This window comes from Bufo gargarizans, chromosome 4 (assembly GCF_014858855.1).
Source record: "Bufo gargarizans isolate SCDJY-AF-19 chromosome 4, ASM1485885v1, whole genome shotgun sequence".
NCBI classification, from domain to species: Eukaryota; Metazoa; Chordata; class Amphibia; order Anura; family Bufonidae; genus Bufo; species Bufo gargarizans.
This window is the reverse complement of record NC_058083.1, coordinates 327,576,514-327,601,689: the sequence shown is the minus strand read 5'-3', so window position 1 is coordinate 327,601,689 and position 25,176 is coordinate 327,576,514. Positions and strand designations below refer to the sequence as shown.

At 44.5% G+C, this 25,176-nt stretch overlaps 1 protein-coding gene across 1 annotated transcript in view; it reads left to right on the top strand.

Annotated features, from left to right (window-relative positions):
• Window positions 1–19,445, top strand: part of SDHAF3 (succinate dehydrogenase complex assembly factor 3) — a 37,002-nt gene extending 17,557 nt beyond the window's left edge. The window contains exon 3 of the mRNA XM_044291765.1: window positions 19,018–19,445. Within this exon, the coding sequence (XP_044147700.1) occupies window positions 19,018–19,221 (204 nt within the window). The 3' untranslated portion in view covers window positions 19,222–19,445. The remainder of the gene's footprint in view (window positions 1–19,017) is intronic.
• The last annotated feature ends 5,731 nt before the right edge of the window (window positions 19,446–25,176 follow it).

Here is a 25,176-nt window from a genome sequence, read left to right as displayed (position 1 = left end):
GTCCTCGCCGTCACCACCATATTCCCTAAGCATATGGAAAGTGTTTCTCTATAGGAAACATCCTTTTCAGCCAATTTATCAGTACATTAGCTAAATCTACAAAAATATGGTCTCTGGAGGACCCAGCATGTCCTTGTGTAACAAGTGCTGGCCATTGATTTCCTTTGGACAACATGCAATGCTTCTTTTATCCTGTGGAGGCACTGCAGGAGAATCAAATGCCTTCTACCAAGTTCTGCTTATACAGGGGATTGCAGGGAATCACATCAGAGGGATCTGGCGTGATCAGCCTACACAAAAGAGATTGCGAAAAGAGTGCGTCACCTTTAAGTACTTTGATATTTTTCCTTCTAGAACAAGGTACAATTCCACCATATCTTACATCTGGTGACGTCCTCTGTATAAAGTCCTTGATTTGGGAGATCAGATCTCAGGGGAAGTAATGAATTCCATGCACTGGATTGTCATAGTTGCTTATCACAATTGAATCATGTGCCGGAATAGCTGGATAAGAGTGTGTCAGTATAACCGCGCTCGGTACATGAGATGCAGCCGCTCCCAGGAGACCGCACGTCTCGCAGTGACAGGTTCCTACATCTTGTTGTTCTGAATTTTCCTTATTTTCTTTTTTTTGTTGTTTTTTTTTTACTGCAAAATCAACTGATAAAATGGCAACAAGAGGGGGCTTCCACCCACTGTTGTCTCCGTACAGAATATTAAACAGGGTTTATAGACTTCAAGTGGTGAGAGTTTGGCATCTGGGTCTTCCAGAGGTAGTCCTTGTCATGGCCAACAATGGAATGTGCTTGGGTGATTCTTTGGAAACCTTCCATTCATTTCGATGGAGTGTCCACACACAAGCTGCTATCTGTGTGGTGAAGACTGACATCTGTGTTGTCCACTAATAAACCATTTCTGGTCCTTGCAAGCAGTGGCCATTTGAATGGAGTGACTGCGCATGGACTGCCATGTCTCCATTACTGGAAAAGACTGGCAGCTGTGACGTCTCCTGGTCTTGAGAACAAGAGGTTCCTAGTCCATTGACACCTCTCGGGTCAATACTTCCATCTGGGACTCAACCAAAGTCAAGATTTTGTCATTCCTAGTCCTGGGCAGCAGTTGGGAAGCTTCCATTTGTATGGAATGATGGCACCACACGTAAATTGCTGTCTATCCATTACTTTTCAAAATTAACAGCTCGGACCTCCACCAGTGTCAAGAATAAGAGGTTCTTGGTCCTGGCCAGCATTGGAAAGGTGGCCACACTTCCATTGCCAACTTTCCATAACTAGTCAAGACTGACAACTGGGACATCCACCAGCCTCAAAATCAAGAGGTTCCTGGTCCTGGCCAGCAATGGAGAAGTGTCCGCACACGCATTACCAACTTTCAAGACAACCTGGGACATGCATTGGGCTCAAGAATAAGAGGTTCCTGGTCCTGGCCAGAGGTTGAACAGTGGCCATGATTTTTGGTCATTCTTGATTCCAATAAATGGGACCAGGTTAGCACTATCATCTCTTCATTTCTGTTCAAGACTGGAAGCTTGAACCTCCACAGATCTTGCATATCAACTATTCCTGGTCCCAGGTGGCCTTTCTTCAGTGAAATGGTTGGCACCTTTAGGAAACTTCCATTCATTTCCTCACATGCATTGTGAAGAGTGGCATCTGGGACCTCTACCAGACTCAAGAATACGTACTCCTTATCTGCTGGTTTTGTATTTTCTTTCTGCATATAAGGAGTGAAAACACGGGCACCTTAACATATCACTCTCTTGCACTGCCCATGACTGCCACTAGATGGCGCTCACAGCTATGACAGTGGCGTACACTATCCCTCTAATCAAAAAATAAATGTTGTAGAAAAAAAAAAACCTCCAAGACAGTTATGGCCGAAAGATTAAAACATTTTAAGAACATGAAGTGTGATGTGGAGGCTTCTGTATAGAGCGCATGACAACAGTCACATCATGTTGAAGTTTAGCGATAGAACATTTCAGTTTACAGATTTTTATTGGATCCGTTGGATTCTTTATTATTTATTTACTTACAATGTAGCGTTTATTCACCCATGTGGCTGATCTATCTATCTATCTCATATCTATCATCTATCTATCTATCTATCTCATATCTATCATCTATCTATCTATCTATCTATCTATCTATCTCCTATCTATCTATATCTAGCTAATCGAGAGTATGAATAAATTCCACGTATCCTAATTTATAGGGCATTTTACACCAAGTACATGTTAAATAACCAAAAGAAAAAAAGGTAAAAATAAAATGATAATAACAATAACAATGGAAGAAATAAAAGACATAATAACCATCCATAGGGCACCCTATATGAAGTACCAAGACCAACAAAATAAAACAGAATAAAAGAAGATGAGGGATAGAGGTCTGGATCCCCAAGCACTGATGAGGATAATGATTTATGACGATCCTACGGACAAATCGAAGTGAGAGTGCAAGTATAGGGGTCTTCTCAGGTGCTGACATTTGGAAGGAGAACTCTAGGTATCTGTGATTGGCAGAAGTATATTTCTAAGTGCGGATACATGCGCACTAATATCTTACCCGAAACGAGTGCAGGAGATGAAGAGAAATTTTCAAAGTGCGGACGCATGCGCATTGAATTGTATCGGATGCCAGAAAGATAGAAGGAACAATCGCAAGCGCAGAACTTGGAGGTAGAGCTTGCCATGTTCTAAGCTGGCGCAGGCGTGATACATCACTAAGGTGATGTCATCAATGCGGGACGAGAGGCGCAGGCGTGATACATCGCTATAGTGATCTCATCAATGCGGGACGGATGACGACTCTAGAGTGCGCCGGTACTTCAAAATGATTGGTCGGAAGAGTGTCCATCAGGTACATAATACTTGGTGATTGTGCAGAATGATCCCGCCCGCAGAAACCGAGGGTTTAAAGCCCAGGGACCGCCCCCACATGCCGAACCTGCACGTCATCCCCTGAAGACGCCGAAACATGTAGGGATGCAGGCACTGATTTTAGTTCAGGGTTTAGAGGTAGGGACCCCATAGTGGTAAAGTTTATTCAGATAGTGATGGATAGAATGAAATAGCAGGGTTGAGAGACCTGAGAAGTGATCAGGTGTTCCACCCAGACAAGGTCCATCTGAACATGTGATAGAACATTAATACACAAAAGAGACAAATTCCCTCCTGTCTTCCCTGAGGAATTTTAAGCTAGTTCCCAAGAGTCATATGTGTTTTAAAGAGCAAATAATAGAGAATAACGTTTTATATATTACTAGTCAGAGAGGATGCAAAAGCTACGCTTAGGTCCTAGAGACCTTTGAACTCTACAATATATTATATACACTCACCTAAAGAATTGTTAGGAACACCATACTAATACGGTGTTGGACCCCCTTTTGCCTTCAGAACTGCCTTAATTCTACGTGGCATTGATTCAACAAGGTGCTGATAGCATTCTTTAGAAATGTTGGCCCATATTGATAGGATAGCATCTTGCAGTTGATGGAGATGTGAGGGATGCACATCCAGGGCACGAAGCTCCCGTTCCACCACATCCCAAAGATGCTCTATTGGGTTGAGATCTGGTGACTGTGGGGCCATTTTAGTACAGTGAACTCATTGTCATGTTCAAGAAACCAATTTGAAATGATTCGAGCTTTGTGACATGGTGCATTATCCTGCTGGAAGTAGCCATCAGAGGATGGGTACAGGTGGTCATGAAGGGATGGACATGGTCAGAAACAATGCTCAGGTAGCCCGTGGCATTTAAACGATGGCCAATTGGCACTAAGGGGCCTAAAGTGTGCCCAGAAAACATCCCCCACACCATTACACCACCAGCAGCAGCCTGCACAGTGGTAACAAGGCATGATGGACACATGTTCTCATTCTGTTTACGCCAAATTCGGACTCTACCATTTGAATGTCTCAACAGAAATCGAGACTCATCAGACCAGACAACATTTTTCCAGTCTTCAACAGTCCAATTTTGGTGAGATTGTGCAAATTGTAGCCTCTTTTTCCTATTTGTAGTGGAGATGAGTGGTACCCGGTGGCGTCTTCTGCTGTTGTAGCCCACCTTTCTTTCCCATTCTGACATTCAGTTTGGAGTTCAGGAGATTGTCTTGACCAGGACCACAGCCCTACATGCATTGAAGCAACTGCCATGTGATTGGTTGACTAGATAATCGCATTAATGAGAAATAGAACAGGTGTTCCTAATAATTCTTTAGGTGAGTGTATAGCGTCGCAACCTCCTGAGGGATCCTTGTGTTTGTTGGTTGAATTAATAAATTCCACAGCACTCCTAGATTAGTGAATCTGAGAGTGCCGTGGAATTTCTTCATACTGTCTATTGGATCATTTCCTCCGGCCGCTGGCACACCACAACTACATATATACGTCGGTGCCGCTCACATTACTGCTTTTATCTATCTGTCTATCAAAATAAGGCCTCTTGCACACGGCTGTTGATTGGCCGTTCCGTGCATTGGGGATCACAATTTACGGTCCCTAATGCATGGGCGCCATCCGTCCGGCTGCCGCGACCGATCCAGACCCATTCAACTTGAATGGGTCAGTGATCCGGCCGGCCGGCCGCACCGCAAAAAAAAATTCTATTTTTTTTTGGGCGGTGCAGAGGCACAGAGAGAAACCTTCCGTGGGGTTCCGTGCCTCCATTCCGCACCGCAGCTCCGGATTACAGAATCATTCAAGTGAATGGGTCCGCATCCATGATGCGGTGAGCACACGGCCGTGCCCGCATATTGCAGACCCGATGTTTCTATGCCACGGCCGCGTGCGCGAGGCCTAAAGCGCATGGATTTTGTATTTATACCAGTTTATTAAAATTGCAGAAATTACACGGAACAAGATTTCATATATTCACAGATTACCGTAACCTTTCCCTAAGCAAATGTAAAGCAAATAAGCAGAAAGTTCCCGTGATCTGGTTTCGCAGTCCTTTGAGGAAGCGTCTGATACGTTATAAGCCGCTGCGAGATGGAATATTACAATAAGGGTATATTTCACGTCACCTGAAGTGGTTGCATATATTGTATTTTCCAGCATAGATAAAATTCAATACTGTATACGACTCCTGCAATTTTCATTGTATCCTGACCTTTAAAGCTGAAAATGATAGAAGCCGACCGTCTCCTCCGTATGAATGGTATCATTGTGCGTAAGCTGCAAATCCCGAAAATCGCTTCCAATGAGACTGTGCTAGGCCAATGCCTGAAACCTGCAATCCTCAGACTGCTCAGCGCCGGGGGCTCATTAAACAGCAAGACCTCAATTCCTTTTACTTTCTTCCACTATCACTAAGGAAAAGACCTAATCTAGTCATCAGTCTCTTACCTGCAAACATCTTAGGCAGGGTTTATGAACATAAAGCTTTAATCAATGTACAGAGCATTATACAGTTGGGTCCATATATATTTGGACAGAGACAACATTTTTCTAAGCTTTCTTCTGTACATCACCACAATGGATTCACATGCAGGTGAAGTTCAGACTTTCAGCTTTAGTTCAGTCGGTGGAACAAAACGTTTGCATAAAAATGTGAGGAACTAAAGCATTTTTTAAACTCAATCCCTTCATTTCAGGGGCTCAAAAGTAGTTAGACAAATTAAATAAAATGTTAATTTCTAATACTTGGTTGAAAACCCTTTGTTGAGAATGGCTGCCTGAAGTCTTGACCTCATGGACATCACCAGACGCTGTTTCCTCCTCTTTTACGCTGGGTTCAGACCTGAGCGTTCTGAAACGAGCGCTCTGTATGCGCGATTGTACGGGCGTTTACCATCGCGCATACAGAGACAGGCGTGCACACATTGTCGCGCGTTCCCGAATATCTATGTGCGGGAACGTGCGACAAACGCCCAAAAAAAAGCTCAAGCACTTGTTTGAGCGTCGGGCGTTTTACAGCGCGATCGTACGCGCTGTAAAACGCCCAGGTGAGAACCATTCCCATAGGGAATCATTGGTTCTTGCCTGTTGTGCGTTTTACAGCGCGTAGGAACGCGCTGTAAAACGCTCAGGTGTGAACCCAGCCTAATGCTCGGCCCGGCCTTTACTGCAGCGGTTTTCAGTTGCGGCTTGTTTGTGGACCTTTCTGTCTGAAGTTTAGTCTTTAACAAGTGAAATGCTCTATTGGGTTCAGATCCGGTGACTCGGCCATTCAAGAATATTCCACTTCTTTGCTTTAATACACTCCCGGGTTGCTTTGGCTTTATGTTTTGGGTCATTGTCCATCTGTATTATGACATCAGTTTGGCTGCATTTGAGCGCACGGTATGTCTCTGAAAACCCCAGAATTCATCCGGCGTCTTCTGTCCTGTGTCACCTCATCAATAAACACTAGGGCCCCGGGGCCACTGGCAGCCATGCATGCCCGAGCCATCACACTGCCTTCGCCGTGTTCTACGGATAATGTGGTATGCTTTGGCTCATCAGCTGTACCGAGCCTTCACCATACTTTTTTCTTTCCACCATTCTGGTAGAGGTTGATCTTGGTTTCATCTGTCCAAAGAATGTTCTTCCAGAAGTGGGCTGATTTTTTAAGACTTTTTTTTTTTATATAGCAAAGTCCAATCTAGACTTCTTATTCTTGAGACTGTTGAGTGGCTTGCACCGCGCAGTGAACCCTCTGTATTTCCTTTCATGCAGTCTTCTCTTTATGGTAGATTTGGATATTGGTATATCCTGGAGAGTGTTGGTCACTTGGTCGGCTGTTGTGAGGGGGCTTCTCTTCACCATGGTAATTATTCTGCCATCATCCACCACTGTTGTCTTCTGTGGGCGTCCAGGTCTTTTTGCATTGTTGAGGTCACCAGTGCTTTCTCTCTTTCTCAGGATGTACCAAACTGTAGATTTTGACACTCCTAATAGTGTAGCAATTTCTCGGATGTTTTTTTTCTGTTTTCACAGATAAAGGATGGCTTGTTTCACCTGCATGGAGAGCTCCTTTGACTGCATGTTTACATCTCAGCAAAATCTTCAAAATGCAAGCACCACACCTCAAATCAACTCCAGGCCTTTTATGTGCTTAATTGAGATTGAAATAATGAAGGAATTGTCCACACCTGCCCATAAAACAGCCTTTGAGTCAATTGTCCAATTATTTTTGGTCCCTTCAAAAACAGGGTGCCACATGTAAAGGAGCCGAAACTCCTAAACCCTTCATCCAATTTTAATGTGGATACCGTTAAATGAAGGCTAAAAGTCTGGACTTTATGTCAATGTCTATTATTTAACTATAACTTGAATATGTTTAAGTAAACGGGTAAAAAACCAAAAACTAAATTTGTGTTTATATATATGGACCTAACTGTACATCATCCTTATCCAGCACTGTGAAGCAGTTATAGTCTGCATCAAATTTTTTTTTTCTATCTAACGTAGTGAATATTTTATCTTCTGCATCCCTGGTGATCTATCACAGTAAAGGGGTTGATTTCAAAATCACTTCTGGTCTAGGGCATTGAAGAAGTTAATGTCAGTATCCCTAGTGGTGTAGAGCAGCAAATAGCTTAATATCAGTATCCCTGGTGGTCTAGGGCAATGAAGATGTAAATATCAGTAACCCTGGTGAGACCCTAGAGAAGTGAATGGGTTCATTTTAAGATTCCTAGTGGTCTAGGACAGGGAAGAGTTTAATGTTAATATCCTTAGTGGTCCAGAACAATGAAAAGATTCATCTCAGTATCCCTGGTGTTCTAGAGCAGTGAGGAGGTTAATATCTGTATCCCTGGTGGTCTAGAGCGCTGAGGAGCTTAATGTCAGTATCTGTGTTGTTCTATAGCGGTGAATAGGTTTATGTCTGTATCCCTGGTGTTCTAGAGCAGTGATGAGATTAATATTGGCATCCCTGGTGGTCTAGGGAAGTGAATGGGTTAAATTCAAGATTCCTAGTGGTCTAAGACGATAAATTGGCTTACGCCAGTATGCCTTTTGGTGCAGAGCAGTAAAGAGGATAATTTAACGGGGTTGTCTGGTTTATTATCAATTTATGGTTTATTATCAATATAAGATCACCCCGGAGGGGAAGGGGGCGACTCCTGGCGCATCCCTACCGATCAGCCTTCTCCTCATTGTTTACCTGTTCGCCGTCTCAACCGCAGTGGTGAGCAGGTGTAATTACTGCTCAGCCACCCCATTCACTTCAGTGGGATTGCTCTTTCCTATTCACCTGAATGGGACGGCTTAGTTATAATTACACCTACTCACCACTGTGGTTGTGAGGTCAAGTAGGTAAACCATGAAAAAAAGACAGGGCTCATAGGAGCGCGGCCTTCTCTTCAAACAGCTGATAGCCAGGAGTCGGCCCCTCTGCCGATCTGATAGTGATGACCTATCCTGAGGTCATATACAGTATATATTAAAAAAAATGAACAACCCCTTTAAATATCCCTAGTGGTCTAGAGCAGTGGTCCCCAACCACTGGCCCAGGACTGGGCCCTGGATGATTGTTTGCCGGGCCGCGGCAATACAGACGAGGAGAGATGCTAGGCGCATGTGCATGGGATGTGCACATCACACTCAACTTCGGGTGGCAGAACAGGAAGGAAGGAGAGCGCTCCTTTCTTCCAACTGTGATGCTGGCCACCCACTGCCACCAATGAAAAGCCTGACAAAGGGGTTGTGAGGGAGGGATTGGTTATGATGTCACTGCCCCACCAACGGAAATAAACATGACGGCCCGGGGGAAGGTTGGCATCCGGGGGCGGAGTTGTTTCAGCTAGTATCGGAGGGAGGCATGGAGCGGGAGAATGACCTTGGAGTGCATTTCCTCTTCCTGTCATTTGCAGACAGACATCAGCAGAGGCCCATGCAGCAGAGGCCCATGCAGCAGAGGCCCATGCAGCAGAGGCCCATGCAGCAGAGGCCCTTGCAGCAGAGCCCCGTGCAGCAGAGCCCCGTGCAGCAGAGCCCCATGCAGCAGAGCCCCATGCAGCAGAGCCCCTTGCAGCAGAGCCCCTTGCAGCAGAGCCCCTTGCAGCAGAGCCCCTTGCAGCAGAGGCCCATGCAGCAGAGGCCCATGCAGCAGAGGCCCTTGCAGCAGAGGCCCTTGCAGCAGAGGCCCTTGCAGCAGAGGCCCTTGCAGCAGAGGCCCTTGCAGCAGAGGCCCTTGCAGCAGAGCCCCATGCAGCAGAGCCCCATGCAGCAGAGCCCCATGCAGCAGAGCCCCATGCAGCAGAGCCCCATGCAGCAGAGCCCCATGCAGCAGAGCCACGTGACCACTAGACCCTAGTCAGTTTTGTGCAGCCAATTCAGGTACAGTTACAATGTCAGCCTGAAATAAAGGCAGGCAGATATCAATGTAATAGTAAGGCCTATTTCACACTGCTGGCATAGTTCCTGCATGCCGTTCTAGCAGAGATCAGGTTCCAGTATTGCCAGATGTTACCAGAATGTCTTCCAGTCCCATGGAGTCTGGCAGAGATTTGTTATGTGCGTGAATCAGTCAACGCCGACCAGCACCCCCCTAACCCCCCACCCGGTCCCTGTGAAAATTGTCTTGCATGAAACTGGTCCTTGGTGCAAAAAAGGTTGGGGACCACTGGTCTAGAGGAGTGAAGAGGTTAATCTCAGTATCCCTGGTGTTCTAGAGCTGTGAAGAGTTTAATTTAAGTAGCTGGTAGTCAAGGGCAGTACAGGGGTTAAGATTTCTAGTGTTCTAGGACAGTGAATTGTTTTTTGTCAGTATCCCTTGTGGTCTAGGGCAGGAAATAGGATAATTTAAAGATCTGTAATGGTCTAGAGCACTAAAGAGTTTAAATTTCAGCATCTGGTAGTCTAGGACAGTAAATTGGTTAATGCCAGTATCTGTGGTGGTTTAGGACAGTGAAGGTGTTAATTTCAAGATCTCTTGGGTCGAGGACAGTAAAGAAGGTAATGTCAGTATCTCTGGTGGTCTAGGAAAGCGAAGGGGTTGGCAGTGAAAGGTAATTTCAGTACCACTGTAAAGTAAAAAAAGCATATTTACTTCCAAGTTTGGTATTGCCAAAATCGTAATGACCCAGCGAATAAAGTTACCTTGTCATTTTTACCACAGAGCGCACTCCATAAAAATGAAATTAAAAAAACATTGACAGAATTGCTTTTTTTTTTATTATTATTATATTTTTTTTTCTTCCATTCCACTCTTCAACTAATTTTTGGCAAGTCTCACAGCACTTTGTACGATCCATTAAGTGGCGCCATTGGAAACAAAACTTGTCCCGCAAAATAACCGAGCTGTCCTACGACTGTGTCGAAGGAAAATTTAAAAAAAGCTATGGCTCTAGGAGGAAAAAAAAAAAAAAAAAACTGACTGCGTCAGAAAGTGGCTAAAGAGTTAATTTTTTTTTCTTTTTTCTTTTGGTATGGTGCCAAAGAAGATGAAATGTCATTATTGATTCTGATAAATTGTATTATCCAATTAGATAGGAACAGCCATTAGGATTAAAAGCATTTAAGAGGAAAACAATACTACACCTCTGTCTGGGCCGTGTTTGTGCCGTCGTCTCGCAGCGATGATGAAGCGACTTAATTATGCTGAGAATTATTACGGAGGATGGGCGTACGGGCCGCTTCCAGGAGACTCGTGTGACTTCTTTCCCGACATATTTTCTCTTCGTGCAGTCATAGCATTACCCGACTGCAGGGCTTCTGTCTGCTCTTCCACTGCCCCAGCCGGCGCTAAATAAGCTGTTCCCGAAAATTTTAGTGTAAAAGAACATAAGGTAAATGACCCTCGGGGGGGAGCACTTGTTTAATTCTAAATGAATCAGATTGGAAATTGGAACGTAATCTAAGCGAGCTTGTATTTTATCTGGAGCCGTAACTCTTTTGCTTTGGCTTTCGGCACAGTAGTCGTTGCAGTTGTCAGTAGTTTGTTATGGGACATGCAGAGCGGGCCTCTTCTGGCTGGAATCCATGCCCCCTGCTAATGCAATAATGAATGAACGGCGGAGGGACGCTTCACAAGATTCAGGAAGGAGTCTGCAACGTGCCAGCATCCGTAGAACTCTGCTTCCGACAGTGCCTTAAAGGGGTTTGCCCATCTCGCACTTTGGTGGCATATCAGCAGCATATTATATGCTCAGTGGTTAGCTCTGGTACCTTGCAGAGCTCGGGTCCTAGGTTCGAATACGACCAAGGACATCTGCATGGAGTTTGTATGTTCTCCCCGTGTTTGTGTGCGTTTCCTCCGGGTTCTCCGGTTTCCTCCCACACTCCAAAGACATACTCATAGGAAACATAGATTTTGAGCCCCACTGGGGGACAGTGTGATGCTAATGTCTGTAAAGCGCTGCGGAATATGTCAGCGCTATAGAAATGCATAAAATAAAATATATATTGCTAAGATCAAGGGCGGTTCTCTCTTTTTTTTTTTTTTTTTTTTTTTTTTTTTTTTAAAGGGGTGGCCCATCTCGAACTTTGGGGGTATATCTCTTGGATCAGGGGCTGCCCTCTATTACCTCAAGGGCATTTTTTGAAGGGGTTGGTCCATCTCAAACTTTGGGGAGGGGGGTATATTGCTAAGATATGCCAACAAAGTTCGATGGGTACAAGTCCCACCTCTGGGACCCACAATTATCTCTAGAATGCAGCCCCCAAAGTGATCAAGGGAATGCCGAAAATGCAGAGGTGAACGGAGAGGTGGCCACGCTTGCACGGTGCGGTTTTTATTCACTTCTATGAGAGTTCCGTAAATAGCTAAGCATGCTCACTCGGCTCTATTCTAAAGTGAAGGGAGAGCGGTGCGGTGCACCTTTGTTCACTTTGGGGGCCCAGTTCTAGAGATAGGTGTGGGACCAGCACCTATCGGACATTGGTGATATACCACCAAAGTGCGAGATGGGCCAACCCCTTTAAAAAAAAAAAAAAGCCCTTGAGGTAAGAGAGGGAGGTCCCTGATCCAAATCTCTTCGTTAGTCAGAGCTAAGGTGCCATGTCCACTGATTATATCAGGCACCCGTAATGTTTCTCCATATGGTAACATGAACTTGCAGCTCCTTTCCATGCTCAGGGGTTGTCGAAACTAAATGAGCCCTTGTAAGGCTGGAGTTAATCGTTAAAGGGGAACCTGCCACATTGAACATGCAGGCAGCAGGTTATAGAGCAGGAGGAGCTGAGCAGATTGATGTATAGGTTTTTGGGAAAAGATTCAGTACATATTCATGGAAATGAGTGCTCATTCTAGACTTAGAATCCAGTGGGCGGTGCTAGCAGTGATTGACGGCTTTCCCTCTGACACCGCCCACTGGATGAATAAGCCCAGAATGAGCAGGGATTTCACAGTTGTACTGAATATTTTCCCACAAACCTATGTATCAAACTGCTCAGCCTCTCCTGCTCTATAACATCCTGTACTGCACTTCCAAGGTGACAGGTTCCCTTTAATAAATGGGGTGGTCAACCATTGTGTCCAACCTCCTAAATACATTTAACACATTTGCAAAGTTCAAATCTCCTTTTGGAATATGAAGCCTCTCCATTTGTTGCATAGTTTGCCCATTGAATTCCATATGACCCTCCGGTCACTAGGTCTTGGGGGGGTCCTCTTCATTGTTGGGGAGCTGTGTAGCAAATATGGATTGGACCTACTGGATGGGCCCATTAGGAGTGTCTAATGAAGATAACTCCTGTACATATGAGCTATTAATGGGACATATAGACATCGTAGAGGGGGGGTGTTCCACTTTGGACCACCCTAGCTCGCCAGGTATTGCATGGTTAACCATTCATTTTCCTTCCAGAATCCTTGACCCTTGACTGGTCAAGCAGTAGCCGGTGAAGTCCCAGCAGGTGATTGGCATTCAGCCCTATTACCAGGCTGGCAGAGAGTAGCCGATGGTCTGCCGCATCCAGTACCTCTGGTCTGCCATCAGCTTTCGTTACGCACACATGACAGGGTGAGCGCACGTAGGGGGCGACCTGTCATTGATGAATGTGTCTTCCTGCATCGCAATTGATAGTTCCAGTACAATGCCGCCTTATCTGCTGGAAATAGATGTTTTTTTTTCTCTTTTGACATCTGACCAAATTTTGTCTGCTTGCTGTCAGTGAATGGGAGCCTTCATTGTTGTTTCCTGTGGTTACAGATTTGTCCTGGTCATTGCAAAACACAGCTCCGATGACGGTACTGTGCACCTGTGTTTCCATCGTAGGACCAGGGAAAGAACAGTGAAGGTTCCTATAGAGTGTCAGCAAGCAGAGATCTTGAAAACCATGTGGAATTAATGTTTTAGTTTTTTTTTTGTTTTAGGTTCATAAAGCTTAAAGGGAGTCTGTCAGATCATGTGATCAGGGATAGGGTATTCCAAGCTTTCAGACAATACCAGAATCACAGCATTATATCCATTACATCGGAAGATATAGCTGCTAGAAGTCGAGTGACAGAGAATACAGTTGGAAGTGAAAGTAAAACCATATTTCACAGATTTCACTCCTGGCTCGATTTCTAACAGCTATATCTTCAGATGTAGAGATATTCTGAGATTCTGATATTGCCTGGAAGCTTGGAATACCAGCTTACAAACAAGACCAGGCCCCTATCTCTAGCTGCTACCAGTCCCAAGATATAAGCAGCTAAATCAGCCTTCCCCTTTTCTTAAAGGGGTATTCCGGATGTTAGACGTTATCCCCTGTACACAGGATAGGGGATAACTATTAGATCGGTGGGGGTCCTACTGCTGGGACCTCCAATGATCATGAGGACGAAGGCCCTGTACCCCTTGCAAATTTTTCCATTGCATTATACGCTGCTTGTTTCCATGGTTACGACCACCCTGCAATCCATCAGCACTGGTCGTGCTTGCACACTATAAGAAAAAGTGCCAGCCTTTCTGGTGGCTGAGACCGCGGGAGCTCACATTGGCTGGTGCTTTTTCCTACAGTGTGCAAGCACGACCACCGGTACTGGATTGCAGGGTGGTCATAACTAGGGATGAGCGAATCGACTTCGGATGAAACATCCAAAGTCGATTCGCATAAAACATTGTTTCAATACTGTACGGAGCGAGTGCTCCGTACAGTATTAGAATGTATTGGCTCCGATGAGCTGAAGTTATTACTTCGCATAATAACTTCAAAAATGTATTTCTACTGTAAAAAAAACATTTCCCAAACTCCTGGTTCGGTTCCAAGTGGTACCTTTTGGTTTTTTACAATATAAATTAATTTCTGAAGTTATTATGCGAAGTCTCGCGAGACTTCGCAAAGTAATAACCTCGACTCTTCGGAGCCAATACATTCTAACACTGTATGGAGCGCTCGCTCCGTACAGTATTGAAACAAAGTTTTATGCGTATCGACTTCAGATGTTTCATCCGAAGTCGATTCACTCATGCGTAGTCATAACCATGGAAACGAGCAGTGTATAATGTGATGGAAAAATCCAGCCCTGTTGTAATAATTAGAGGGAACCTGTACTAGGCTTCCAGGCTGAATATTAGTATATTCCATTTCCGGCCAGCAGGTGGCAGCACTGAACTGGGATATAGTGATTTCTGTACAGAATAATGGAGCAAATTCCATTATTCTGTACAAGTTGCAATCTGACGATTGCAAGTTGGGGTCCACTTAGGGACCTAACAAAAAGTAAAAAAAAGTGTTGAAAACTATCTAAAAAATATATATATAAAAATTCAACTCTCCTCCCTTTCCACAACAAAAAAAAAAATAACATCATGGCCTTGCCGCATGCAAAAACACCCATACTATTAAGATATATAAAAAATAAAATAAAAAAAAAGTTAGCCCATACGGTGAATGACGCAATAGGGGAAAAAAAAAATTAAATAGCTGTTTTTTTTCATTACTTTATCTCCCCCAAAAATTTAATAAAGAGATTATTTTGATTATATTGATTAAAAGGTCATACACACCCCAAAATGGTATTATTAAAAACTACAGATCGTCCCGCAGAAAATGAGTGCCCACACATCTTCATAGACATAACTCTAACAAAGTGAAAAGAAAAAAATCTTTTTTTTCAAAAGTTTTTTTCTTTTTTTTCTTTCAGTATTAAAAAAGAAAGAAAAACTATACATATGTTGTATCGCCGGATACGTACTGACCTGGGGAATGAGGATCACAAGTAAAAAAAAAAAAAGTTAAAAAAAGACCTGTAAAACTGTGGCGGAATTGCATTTTTTTTTTCCAATTCCACCCCATTAGAAATATTTTTTTTCCCCCCCGCTTCACACTACATCCTATGCAATATTAAATAGTGGCAAGTACAGTTATAGTTAGAAAGTACAATATACAGCTATGAGAATAGAAAAATAAAATAAGTAATGGCTCTGGGAAAGCAGGGAAAACGCAAAAAGGGAAAATCGCCGCGTCCAGAAAGGGTTAAAAGGGTTTTCCAAGACTTTAATACTGATGACCTAGCCTCCGGATAGCTCTTCAGTATCTGATCGGTGGAGGTCCTACTCACAGTGCTATTTGAGAAGGAACTGGCGCTCTCAATAGCATGGCGGCCTTCTCTCACCTTTCCTCAGGCCTTGTGACATCACGTTCATTGGTCACATGTCCTGGGCGCATATCGGCCCCATTGCAGTGAATAGGGGTGAGCTGCAATACCAAGCGCAACCGCTATACAATGTACAGCGCTGTCCTTGGTAAGCTGAGAGAAGGCCACAGCGCTAGTGCAAGCGCTGATCTATGGGGGTACTGGTTGTCGGACCCCCACCGATCAGATACTGATGATCTATCCAAAGGATAAAATCCCAGAAAACTCATTTAATCACTTGAATATTTTGAGTCATAAATAGTGTTGAGCGAACTTGTGTTTTAAGTTCGGTGTCGGGTTATCGTAGAATCGCGTTATGGAATCTAAATTCCGTTATGGTCCGTGGTAGCGGAATCCATAACGCAATTCTTCGATAACCCAAACTTTAGACGCCGAACTTAAAACACACGTTCGCTCAACACTAGTCATAAACTATCTCCGAGAAAATGGAACAGTAAGTTTTAGTTCAGCTTCTCCGCCTGTTAGAGAAATTTCCAAAAAACTTGATTCTGTTCATGTGTCAGACTCCTGCGTATCCGTCCTAGAAGTTCTGGCTCACCGCAGCGATCCCTGGCCGTCTCCTCCGCGTTGCATTGTGCTCCGATATTCTGCTGATCATAAAATCCCGGAGACATGATAACACATTGTGCCGTCAGAGCCGTATGGGGCAGCGGCTTCCTCACTGATGCCCTTTGTCTGACTCTATAATGCTGTCACTGACAGGCGGGCGAGGTAGACAATGATTACAGGCGCGCTCATCGTGCGGTTTATTTGCATCGGCCCGTCCGGTAAGGGGTCTGAACTCCGGGGAATGGATTTGTGTCTCGGAATAAAATGTCAGTGTTTGAGAGAAAATCTAAACGCAACATTAAATTACACACGAGTTCTTTACGTGCGGCGTCCGGAGAAATCGTTGCATCAGCAGAGCAGAATCTTGCTGTGATGAAACCATGGTAACGCGTCACGACACGAAGAGATGAGGGTTTGAGGTTGGAACGTCTGGGATGACAGCGGAGTCAACTTTTTGTCACATAAATTGTGCTCATTATTTCCTGCCAGTTGTAAACTGTGTCTTGGAGATGATAATAATAAATGTTTCAGCAGAAGAAGATAGAAAAATATTACGTCTCAGGTCTGTAAAAGGGATGTGCAAAATGTTCTTCAGGAGTGACAGTCCCTTTAAATATTTGCCTTTACAGCTGCTACTAGTACAGGATAATGCAGGTCAGTGTCATGGTCTTACCTTCTTACTGTTCTCCTTCGTTTGACATGTGCTGGCGGCCATCTTGGTTTCTGGGTTTCTTGTAGCCTCCCACCCTGCGGCTTCTCCTTCCCACTGGGAGGAGCTGGATGCCTAGCTCATATATATAGGAGGTCTGTGGCTTCAGTTCCTTGCTTGGTCCTCCTGTGTTCACATGCTTCTAAGACTGCTGCTGCTTCTGGTTCCCGATCCTGGCCTCGTCTGACTACCCCGTTGGTTCCTGATCCTGGCTTCGTCTGACTACCCTGCTGGTTCCTGATCCTGGCTTCGTCTGACTACCCTGCTGGTTCCTGATCCTGGCTTCGTCTGACTACCCTTCTGGTTCCTGACCTCTGTCTACGCAAGACCCTGCTTCGGTTTAGCCATCCGTTTGGACTTTTGCTTACGGCTTGTTTTTCAATAAAGCCTTCTTATTTCCACTTATCTCTTGTTGTACGTCTGGTTCATGGTTCCATGACAGTCAGTCCTTAAAGGGAGCCTGTCAGCAGGTGGCTGGTAGGGATTGCAGACACAAGTCAGTACCTTTAGGGCAATCTGTTGCTGAGATGCATTTGAGATGCTCAGTGCACCAAGGGCGGGCCCGAGCTCCTTAGTGCACTGAAGGGCCACCTTTCTTAGGTTGGTACGGCTCTCGTCTGCCCCTGAAATCTCGCTCCAGCACCATATAGCTTCTTGCTCCAGTGCCGGGACGAACTGTACTGTGCATGCGTTTTAATTCTGGCACGTGCGCAAGTTAATGAGGTCACATAGGAGCCGTATTCAACCGCCTTTTCCCGTCAGTCAGCATGGGGAAGGAGTTTACTGTGCAGAGGGGTGGCACTCCATTGCACCGAGGGGCCCTAATTTGAAACCACATTTTTCTGCAATTACTTATACAATTTTCTAATGTATATGTTGTCTTTCCTTTCCATTATCAATGTTGCTGCTTGCTGTCAGTGAATTAGAACACTTTTGTCTATGGCTGGTCATGGTCTTCACTGAGAAGTGGACACAGTTGTATCCAGTCCACACAATGCTCTGTGAGATACATCATCAGCAGCTGCAGAGATTTCTCTTATAGTTTGATACAATGTATCAGTCTCACAGAGCATTGTGTCCACTAAATATAAATAATGCTGCCATGACCAGTTATTACCACTGTCTTTTTTTCATCTGGCCCAGGCCAACACGAAGGCTCCTTCCAGCTGTGACCACTCCTCATGGCAGGCCAATGTGCCCTCTAACGCGTAGTTCTCGATAATTGGCCTGCGTCAAGGCGCCACCAGTCATCCGACATATGGGCAAAACACTTGCTTATCGGGCATCTAAATTAACATATGCAAAGTAAATGGGAGACGATCGATCGTCATAACGATCATTCCTCCACTTTTCACTTGCATCGAGCCATGTGATTGACTTTTATGTTGTTGATCAGGCCCAGCATCGGCTCATGTAAGATGAACCTATGTCCCCATGGACTCTGGGTATGTGTCTTTTTTTAACCTATTAAATATTAGACCAGTTGATCAGACCTGTCCGATGGCCTAACGTGTGTATTTCTACATGCCTGGCTTCTGAAGACTGGAGGGAGCATTCAACTTTTTGGCATACTGTATGTCTAGGTTACTTGGGTCTGAGCTGTGGTTACTCTTTTCCGGCCATAGGGCTTCAGGGACAAGACTCCATATCAAAACCTTGTACCCGGCCAGCTACAGCAGATTGCTAGAACATGCTTAGGCCTCTTGCACATGACCGTATGCCCTCCGAGACATACGGTTCGTGAGCGGGCCATGTGTCCCGGAGCGGCGTACATCGTGCGCACGGGAGTACACAGCATCATAGATTACAATGATCCTGTGCACGTCGGGCCACCCGCGGTGCTATTGTCCCGCACTCATAAGATCATATGAAAACGGGACAATAGCCCCGTGGGCGGCCCAAGGTGCACAGCATCATTGTAATCTATGATGCTGTGTACTCCCGTGTGCACGATCAATGCCGCTCTGGGACATATGCTCACAAACCGTATGTCTCAGAGGGCAAGATGCCTATAGTGAAGGCATATAGGTAAAAGCAAGATGAGATGTTTTGGTAAGAAACATGCATTAAAATAATAATTAATATATATATATATTTTTTTGGGGCATAGTCGGCAGGGTTTGAACCTGCGTTGGGAAAAGTATTTGTGTTGTTTTTTCCCACTAGAATTTTTCAAATTTTTCACAATATTTTGTGACATGGCCTCTTTTTTGTATTCTCCAGGACTATGCAGCGATGCTATGGGAGCAAGCCAAACAAGGAATCGAGCATTCAGAGGCCAAAGGACACTACGGCGCTCCTCTGACAGAAAATAAGCTGGACTACTTCAACGAGGAGCAGATCGGACAGCTACATGAACTTATGCGAGAAACCACAAAACCTAAAAGGCAGTTTGATGTAGTTGAAGATGACGGGCAGAAACGATAGGAATTCTATGGCAAGGATTCACCGGACACATGTTATCTTTATAATATCATTATGAGGTTTGCTCTTCTCAATACTTGGAGACAACGATAATAAAGTGTAATTTAGCCTGCCGATTATTAACACCTTCAGGACCCTGCCATTTTTCACCTTCAGGACCAGGCCATTTATTGCAAATCTGATGTGTGTCACTTTATGCGGTGATAACTATAAAACGCTTTTACTTATCCAGGCCATTCTAGGATTATTTTCTCATCACATATTGTACTTCATGACAGTGGTAAATTTGAGTCAAAATATTTTATTTATAAAAAAAATAAATACCAAATTTACCAAGAATTTGGGAAAATTAGCAATTTTCTAAATGTTTATTTCTCTGCTTTTAAAACAGATAGTGATACCTTCTAAAATAGTTATTACTTTACATTTCCCATATGTCTACTTCATGTTTGGATCATTTAGTAAATGACATTTTCTTTTTTTGGGGCGTTATTCTTTTCCGGTATTGAAATCCGGTAAAGGGTCTCAGTACCTGAAAAAAATGCATCCGTTTTTTCCCCATGCATTCTGAATGGAAAGCAATCCGTTCAGTATGCATCAGGATGTCTTCCGTTCCGTCCCTTGTATGGTATTTGACTGGACAAAAACCCGGAACACTACCGCACTTGCCGGATCAGGCATTCTTTTCAATTGAAATTTGTTCATCTCGGATCCGGTACCAAGTGTTCCATAAATTGCCGGATCCGGTTTTCCGGTTTGCGCAGGCGCAGTACTTTCTAGCTTTGAGAAATTAAATACCGGATCCGTTATTCCGGATATTACCAGAAAGACTGATCTGGTATTTCAATGCATAAGTCGGATTCTTCTAACACTAGTGTGAAAGTACCATTAAAAGTTTAGAAACAAATCTTTTTTTAAATCAGATGATTTTTATTGCTTTTACAAAATTTTTGTTATACAAAAACAACAATAGTAACCCTCCCCCCCTCCCCATCCACCCCCCAACCAAAGGCACAGTCACTTAGAAGATGCATATCATAGTCCATATCTGTGATCGACAAGTCCATCCAAAAGAATCATAATATAGTCTCCTACAACATCTTATAGGACATCCGAACGCTCTCACATTTCAAAATCATTCCAACTAGCATACCACTCCACGCACACCCTACATACCCCCATTCGTACCTCACCCCACTCACATACACCCATCACCTTCACTTCTGACCCGCCAGCTCCCCTTCCATTAACATATATTAGGACGGTTCAAAGTGAGAGATCCATGAGGACCAAATTGCCTCAAAATTTTTTGCTGAGTTCCTCCGTAAATACACATATTCCTCCAGCCGGACCAGAGTATGCACCCTATCTATCACTTCCTAAACCACGGGGGCTAACTCATCTATCCAATGAGCCGCTATGCATTTCCTTGCTTGGTATAAAATTCTCATTACCGCTATCTTCTTTTTCATCATGTGCCTAGGTACTTTCACCAATCCCAATAGACACGTCAGTGAGCTAGCCTCCAATCTAATGCTAAACACCCTATTGATAAGATCCACTACTCCATCCCAGTACCTCCTTAAGCGCGGGCAATTCCACATGAGGTGAATCAAGTCTGCACTCGCAAAATTACAACATGGGCATACATCATCCACCCTATACCCCATTTTAAACAACAGTACAGGTGTTCTATAAACTCTATGTAAGAGATATATCTGAGATAGTCTATAGGACTCACTTAGTGACAACGTTGGTACATCATTGAGGATTTCTTTCCATTGCTCATCCGTTAATTCCTCAACATCTCCCTTCCATTTTTCATACAATTTCAGCGGGTTGGACTTGTCAACTTCCTCCCTGATTGTGTTATAATAGAGGGATATCACTCCGCTAGTGGTCCCTGCCCGCACTGTATAGTCAATAATAGGACACCTAGCTGCCTGCTGGATCTTCCCCTTCTTTTCCTGCGTCTGGATAGCGTGTCTCAACTGCAAGTAGACATAAAAGTACCTATGCGGAATGTTAAATTCCTGCCTCAGACCCTCGAAGCTCTTCAGTGTCTTGTCCGAAAATAATTGAGCCATCTTGCCCAGCCCATATTGCCCCCACTGTTGCACTCCGCTAATCTTATCTAGTTCAGAATATAGAAAATTAGGCCATATGGGTGTATGAGTACTATACCCTACAACATTCGCTCTCTCTTTTGCTTTCCACCATATTTTATCCATCAATCATAGCAGTGGGTATTGAGTACCACGGGAATGAAACGCACCATCCTCCAGGGCCGACAATAGACACGAGCGATGCAGTAAGTGCTGGACAATACGCCCCGCACTATTCAATTTGGGTTAATCCCCCCATCCTCTGAAATGCTGCAATTGGGCTGCAATATAATAAGACCAAGGATCCGGCACCGCCAAGCCCCCTTGCGTTTTGGGCCGCTGTAGGGTTGAAAGTTTAATCCTAGGGACACCTCCCCTCCATATTAAATCTCTGAATATTGCGTTAAGGGTGTTAAAAAACCGAAGCGGAATCCAGATTGGTGCATTATGTAAAAGGTATAGAAGTTTCGGCATCAATATCATTTTTACAAGGTTAACTCGACCTATCACAGACAAAGGTAATTTGCTCCAGGCCTGTACTTTCCTCCTAAATTCAGTGAGCAGTGGATTCAGATTCAATCTTTCATAATCGTCTAAATTTGCAGTTACCCACACCCCCAAATATTTTGTAGACGCCACCACCCGCAACCCTCCCGTATCTAGAGGGGGCCCATTGTAACCACTCCCTAAGGGTAAAAGGGCAGATTTTGACCAATTAATTACCAACCCAGACATATTACCAAAGTGGTTTATGATCGCCATTGCAGCAGGTAGAGAGTGAGCCCAATCATCCAAAAATAAAAGCAGGTCATCGGCATACAAAGCCACTTTTTCTACTCTAGATCCATATGAAAGTCCTTTGACCGCTTCCGCCATTCTCAGCGCTTCCGCCAAGGGCTCCACCGCCACCGCGAAAAGGAGCGGCGACAGTGGACACCCTTGTCTAGTACCCCTAAACAGCGGGAAGGGGTCCGAGAGATCCCCGTTAACCCTCACCACCGCTCTAGGGCATGCATATAATAATTGAACCCATGCAATAAATTCAGCTCCAAAACCCATTTTCTTAAGCACCAGCCATAAATAACGCCATTCCACGCTATCAAACGCTTTGGCCGCATCAAGAGATGCGACCGCCGCGGTCGAGGCGTGAACCTGGGTCGCTTGTATGTTTAGAAAGAGGCGTCTAACATTCACTGCAGTTGACATATTGGGCATAAATCCTGCTTGGTCCTGACAAAGCAGGATTACCGCGTTCAAGCGGTTTGCTAATACTTTCGCTAAAAGTTTGACATCTACTGGAAGCAAAGAAATGGGCCGATACGATTCAGGTTCAAGTACATCCTTACCCGGTTTAGGTAGGAGCACAATGACTGCGTCATTCATGGAATCAGGGAGCCTACCCCGCTGCTTGGTGTCATTATACACCTCCACCAATTGGGGAAGAAGAACACTGGAGTAACGTTTATATATTTCAGCAGGTAAACCGTCTTTACCTGGGGCTTTATTATTGGACATCGAACCTAAAGCTACCTCCAGCTCTTGTACAGCAATTGGACTATCCAACAACACCCTATGTTCGCTTGCTAAGGAGCATAATTTTAATGGTTGTAAAAAGCAAACAATCTCCTCATCCATAACTGTCAGCTTAGAACGGTATAGTGTGGAATAAAACGAATACATGACCTGGAGCAAATGTGACTGCTCAGTTTGAACCACACCACTCGAATCCCTTAAGGCTGCAATGTATGTAGGTCGCGACTGAGCTCTAGATAATAATGCCAAAAGTCTACCGGCCCTCTCACCATCCTCATAGAAGGTTTGCTTTTGAAAAAATCTTTTGTTTTTCGCTTGAGACAGCAACCGCTCATTTAGTCGCTGCTGAGATTCCTTCCATTTTTCTCTAGCACCGTCTAGTGGATGTAAAATATACTCCGCTTCTGCCGCCTCCACTTCCATAATCAGCTTTTTCGTGTGTGCCCTAGTTTCGTTTTTTTTCCCTATTAATTTCCGCTATAAGCAATCCCCTCAAAAACGCTTTCATAGTCTCCCACACCATTGATTTGGTTGCGGACGGTAAATTAATTTGGAAAAATTCCCCGAGTTTTTCACCAATCCCGCCAGCATCCGGCAGGAGAGGTAGCCAATATGGATTAAACTTCCAACCCCCACTACTTCGGTTTCTTGTCGTACGAAGGTCTAACACTGCCAACACCGGAGAATGATCAGAGATCCTGCGTGGTAAATACTGTATCTCCCTTACATATCGCCCTATATGGGCGTTACCAAGAATGAGATCAATTCTGGATAGAGAATTATATGTGCTAGAGCAGCAAGAGAACTGGCTCACTGCTGGGTTTCTTAACCTCCAAAAATCTAGCATCATAGCTTCTTGCATCAGAACTCCAAAAGATGTCATTCCGGTCACATGAGAAGTATGACCCACCCCCATTCTGTCCATATTGTGATCAAGGACATTATTAAAGTCTCCCATTAAAAGAACAGGAACCTCAGGAACGTCTGCTATAAACAGTAGTATATCTCTAAGTACCACTGGCGAATATGGTGGCGGGATATACACTCCCACTAGTATACATGTTGCTGCAAATATCACACAGTGTATACAGACATATCTCCCTTCTCTATCTACCTTTTGGGATAAACAGGTAAATGCAATTGACTTGTGTATCAGAAGGCTCACCCCCCTAGCAAAAGACGAAAAAGTGGAATGAAAACAGTGTTCAGCCCAGCCAGGGGTAAGCACTTTAGTCTGGTCTGAGGTAAGGTGAGTCTCCTGCACACAGCACATCAATGGTTGGTACTGGTTCAGGCAGTCCATAACTGCTCGTCTTTTAACTGCATCCTTAATCCCCCTTATAATCCAGCTAAGCACATTAACCCTCCCCGCCATATTTAAGCATCCAAATAAGGTTAAGCCCGGCGTCCCACCTACTTGCGTCCGGAGAGCAAATATAGTAGCAAGTCCTATCATACACAGACAGTAGACTACTACCTGCATCCTCATATCCAGTGAGTGCAATAAGATTGAACAAAACATTACCCTCCCCCTTCCCCCTCAACATTCCTTACTGAACATTCAATTCACTACTCCAACCAGCGACCAACCCAATAACGGGTCCCACTAAAACACCTAGATAAGGCCCGTGGGAATCAGCACACAACCCGCTACCGGACTCAGTCGAGTGCACAACCCTAACTACCTAACCCGAGAGTAGGGCAGGGCTTTCTCCTCCATTTCTCCTCGGACCGCTACAGGAAAATCATTGAAAGGATTATCATACCTTGTAGACTGTACATTCCAACATCGGCACAATATTCTCCCCCTATTCACATGTTGTAATATAGCAGTACCTTCAAGCACTCACACTCATTCAACAACAGACCATACCAACCAGGAGACCATGCCCTGAACCTATAAGCTGAATGTCATTTCTCCTTTCATGAATCAGGCTTGTTCCGCTGCAAGCTGTCTTTCATGCCGGTCCATCCATCTTGCTGCTTCTTTCGGATCTTCAAAGAAATGCGTGGTCCCCAGTGCAGCCACACGTAGCTTGGCCGGATACATCATGGAGTATGACACGCCGTGTCCCCTCAGTCGCCTTTTAACATCCGCAAATCTGGCCCGCCGCTTCTGAACTTCCTGCGAATAATCCGGAAAAAGCGCTACTTTATGGCCATCTATGGATAAATACGGCTTATCACGCGCTGTTTGTAGAATAATGTCCCGGTCCCTGAAATGCAGGATCTTAATCAGGACTGTTCTAGGTGGAGCACCTGGCGGTAAAGGCCGCATAGGGACCCTGTGAGCCCTTTCCACCGCAAACAGGGGGGTCAA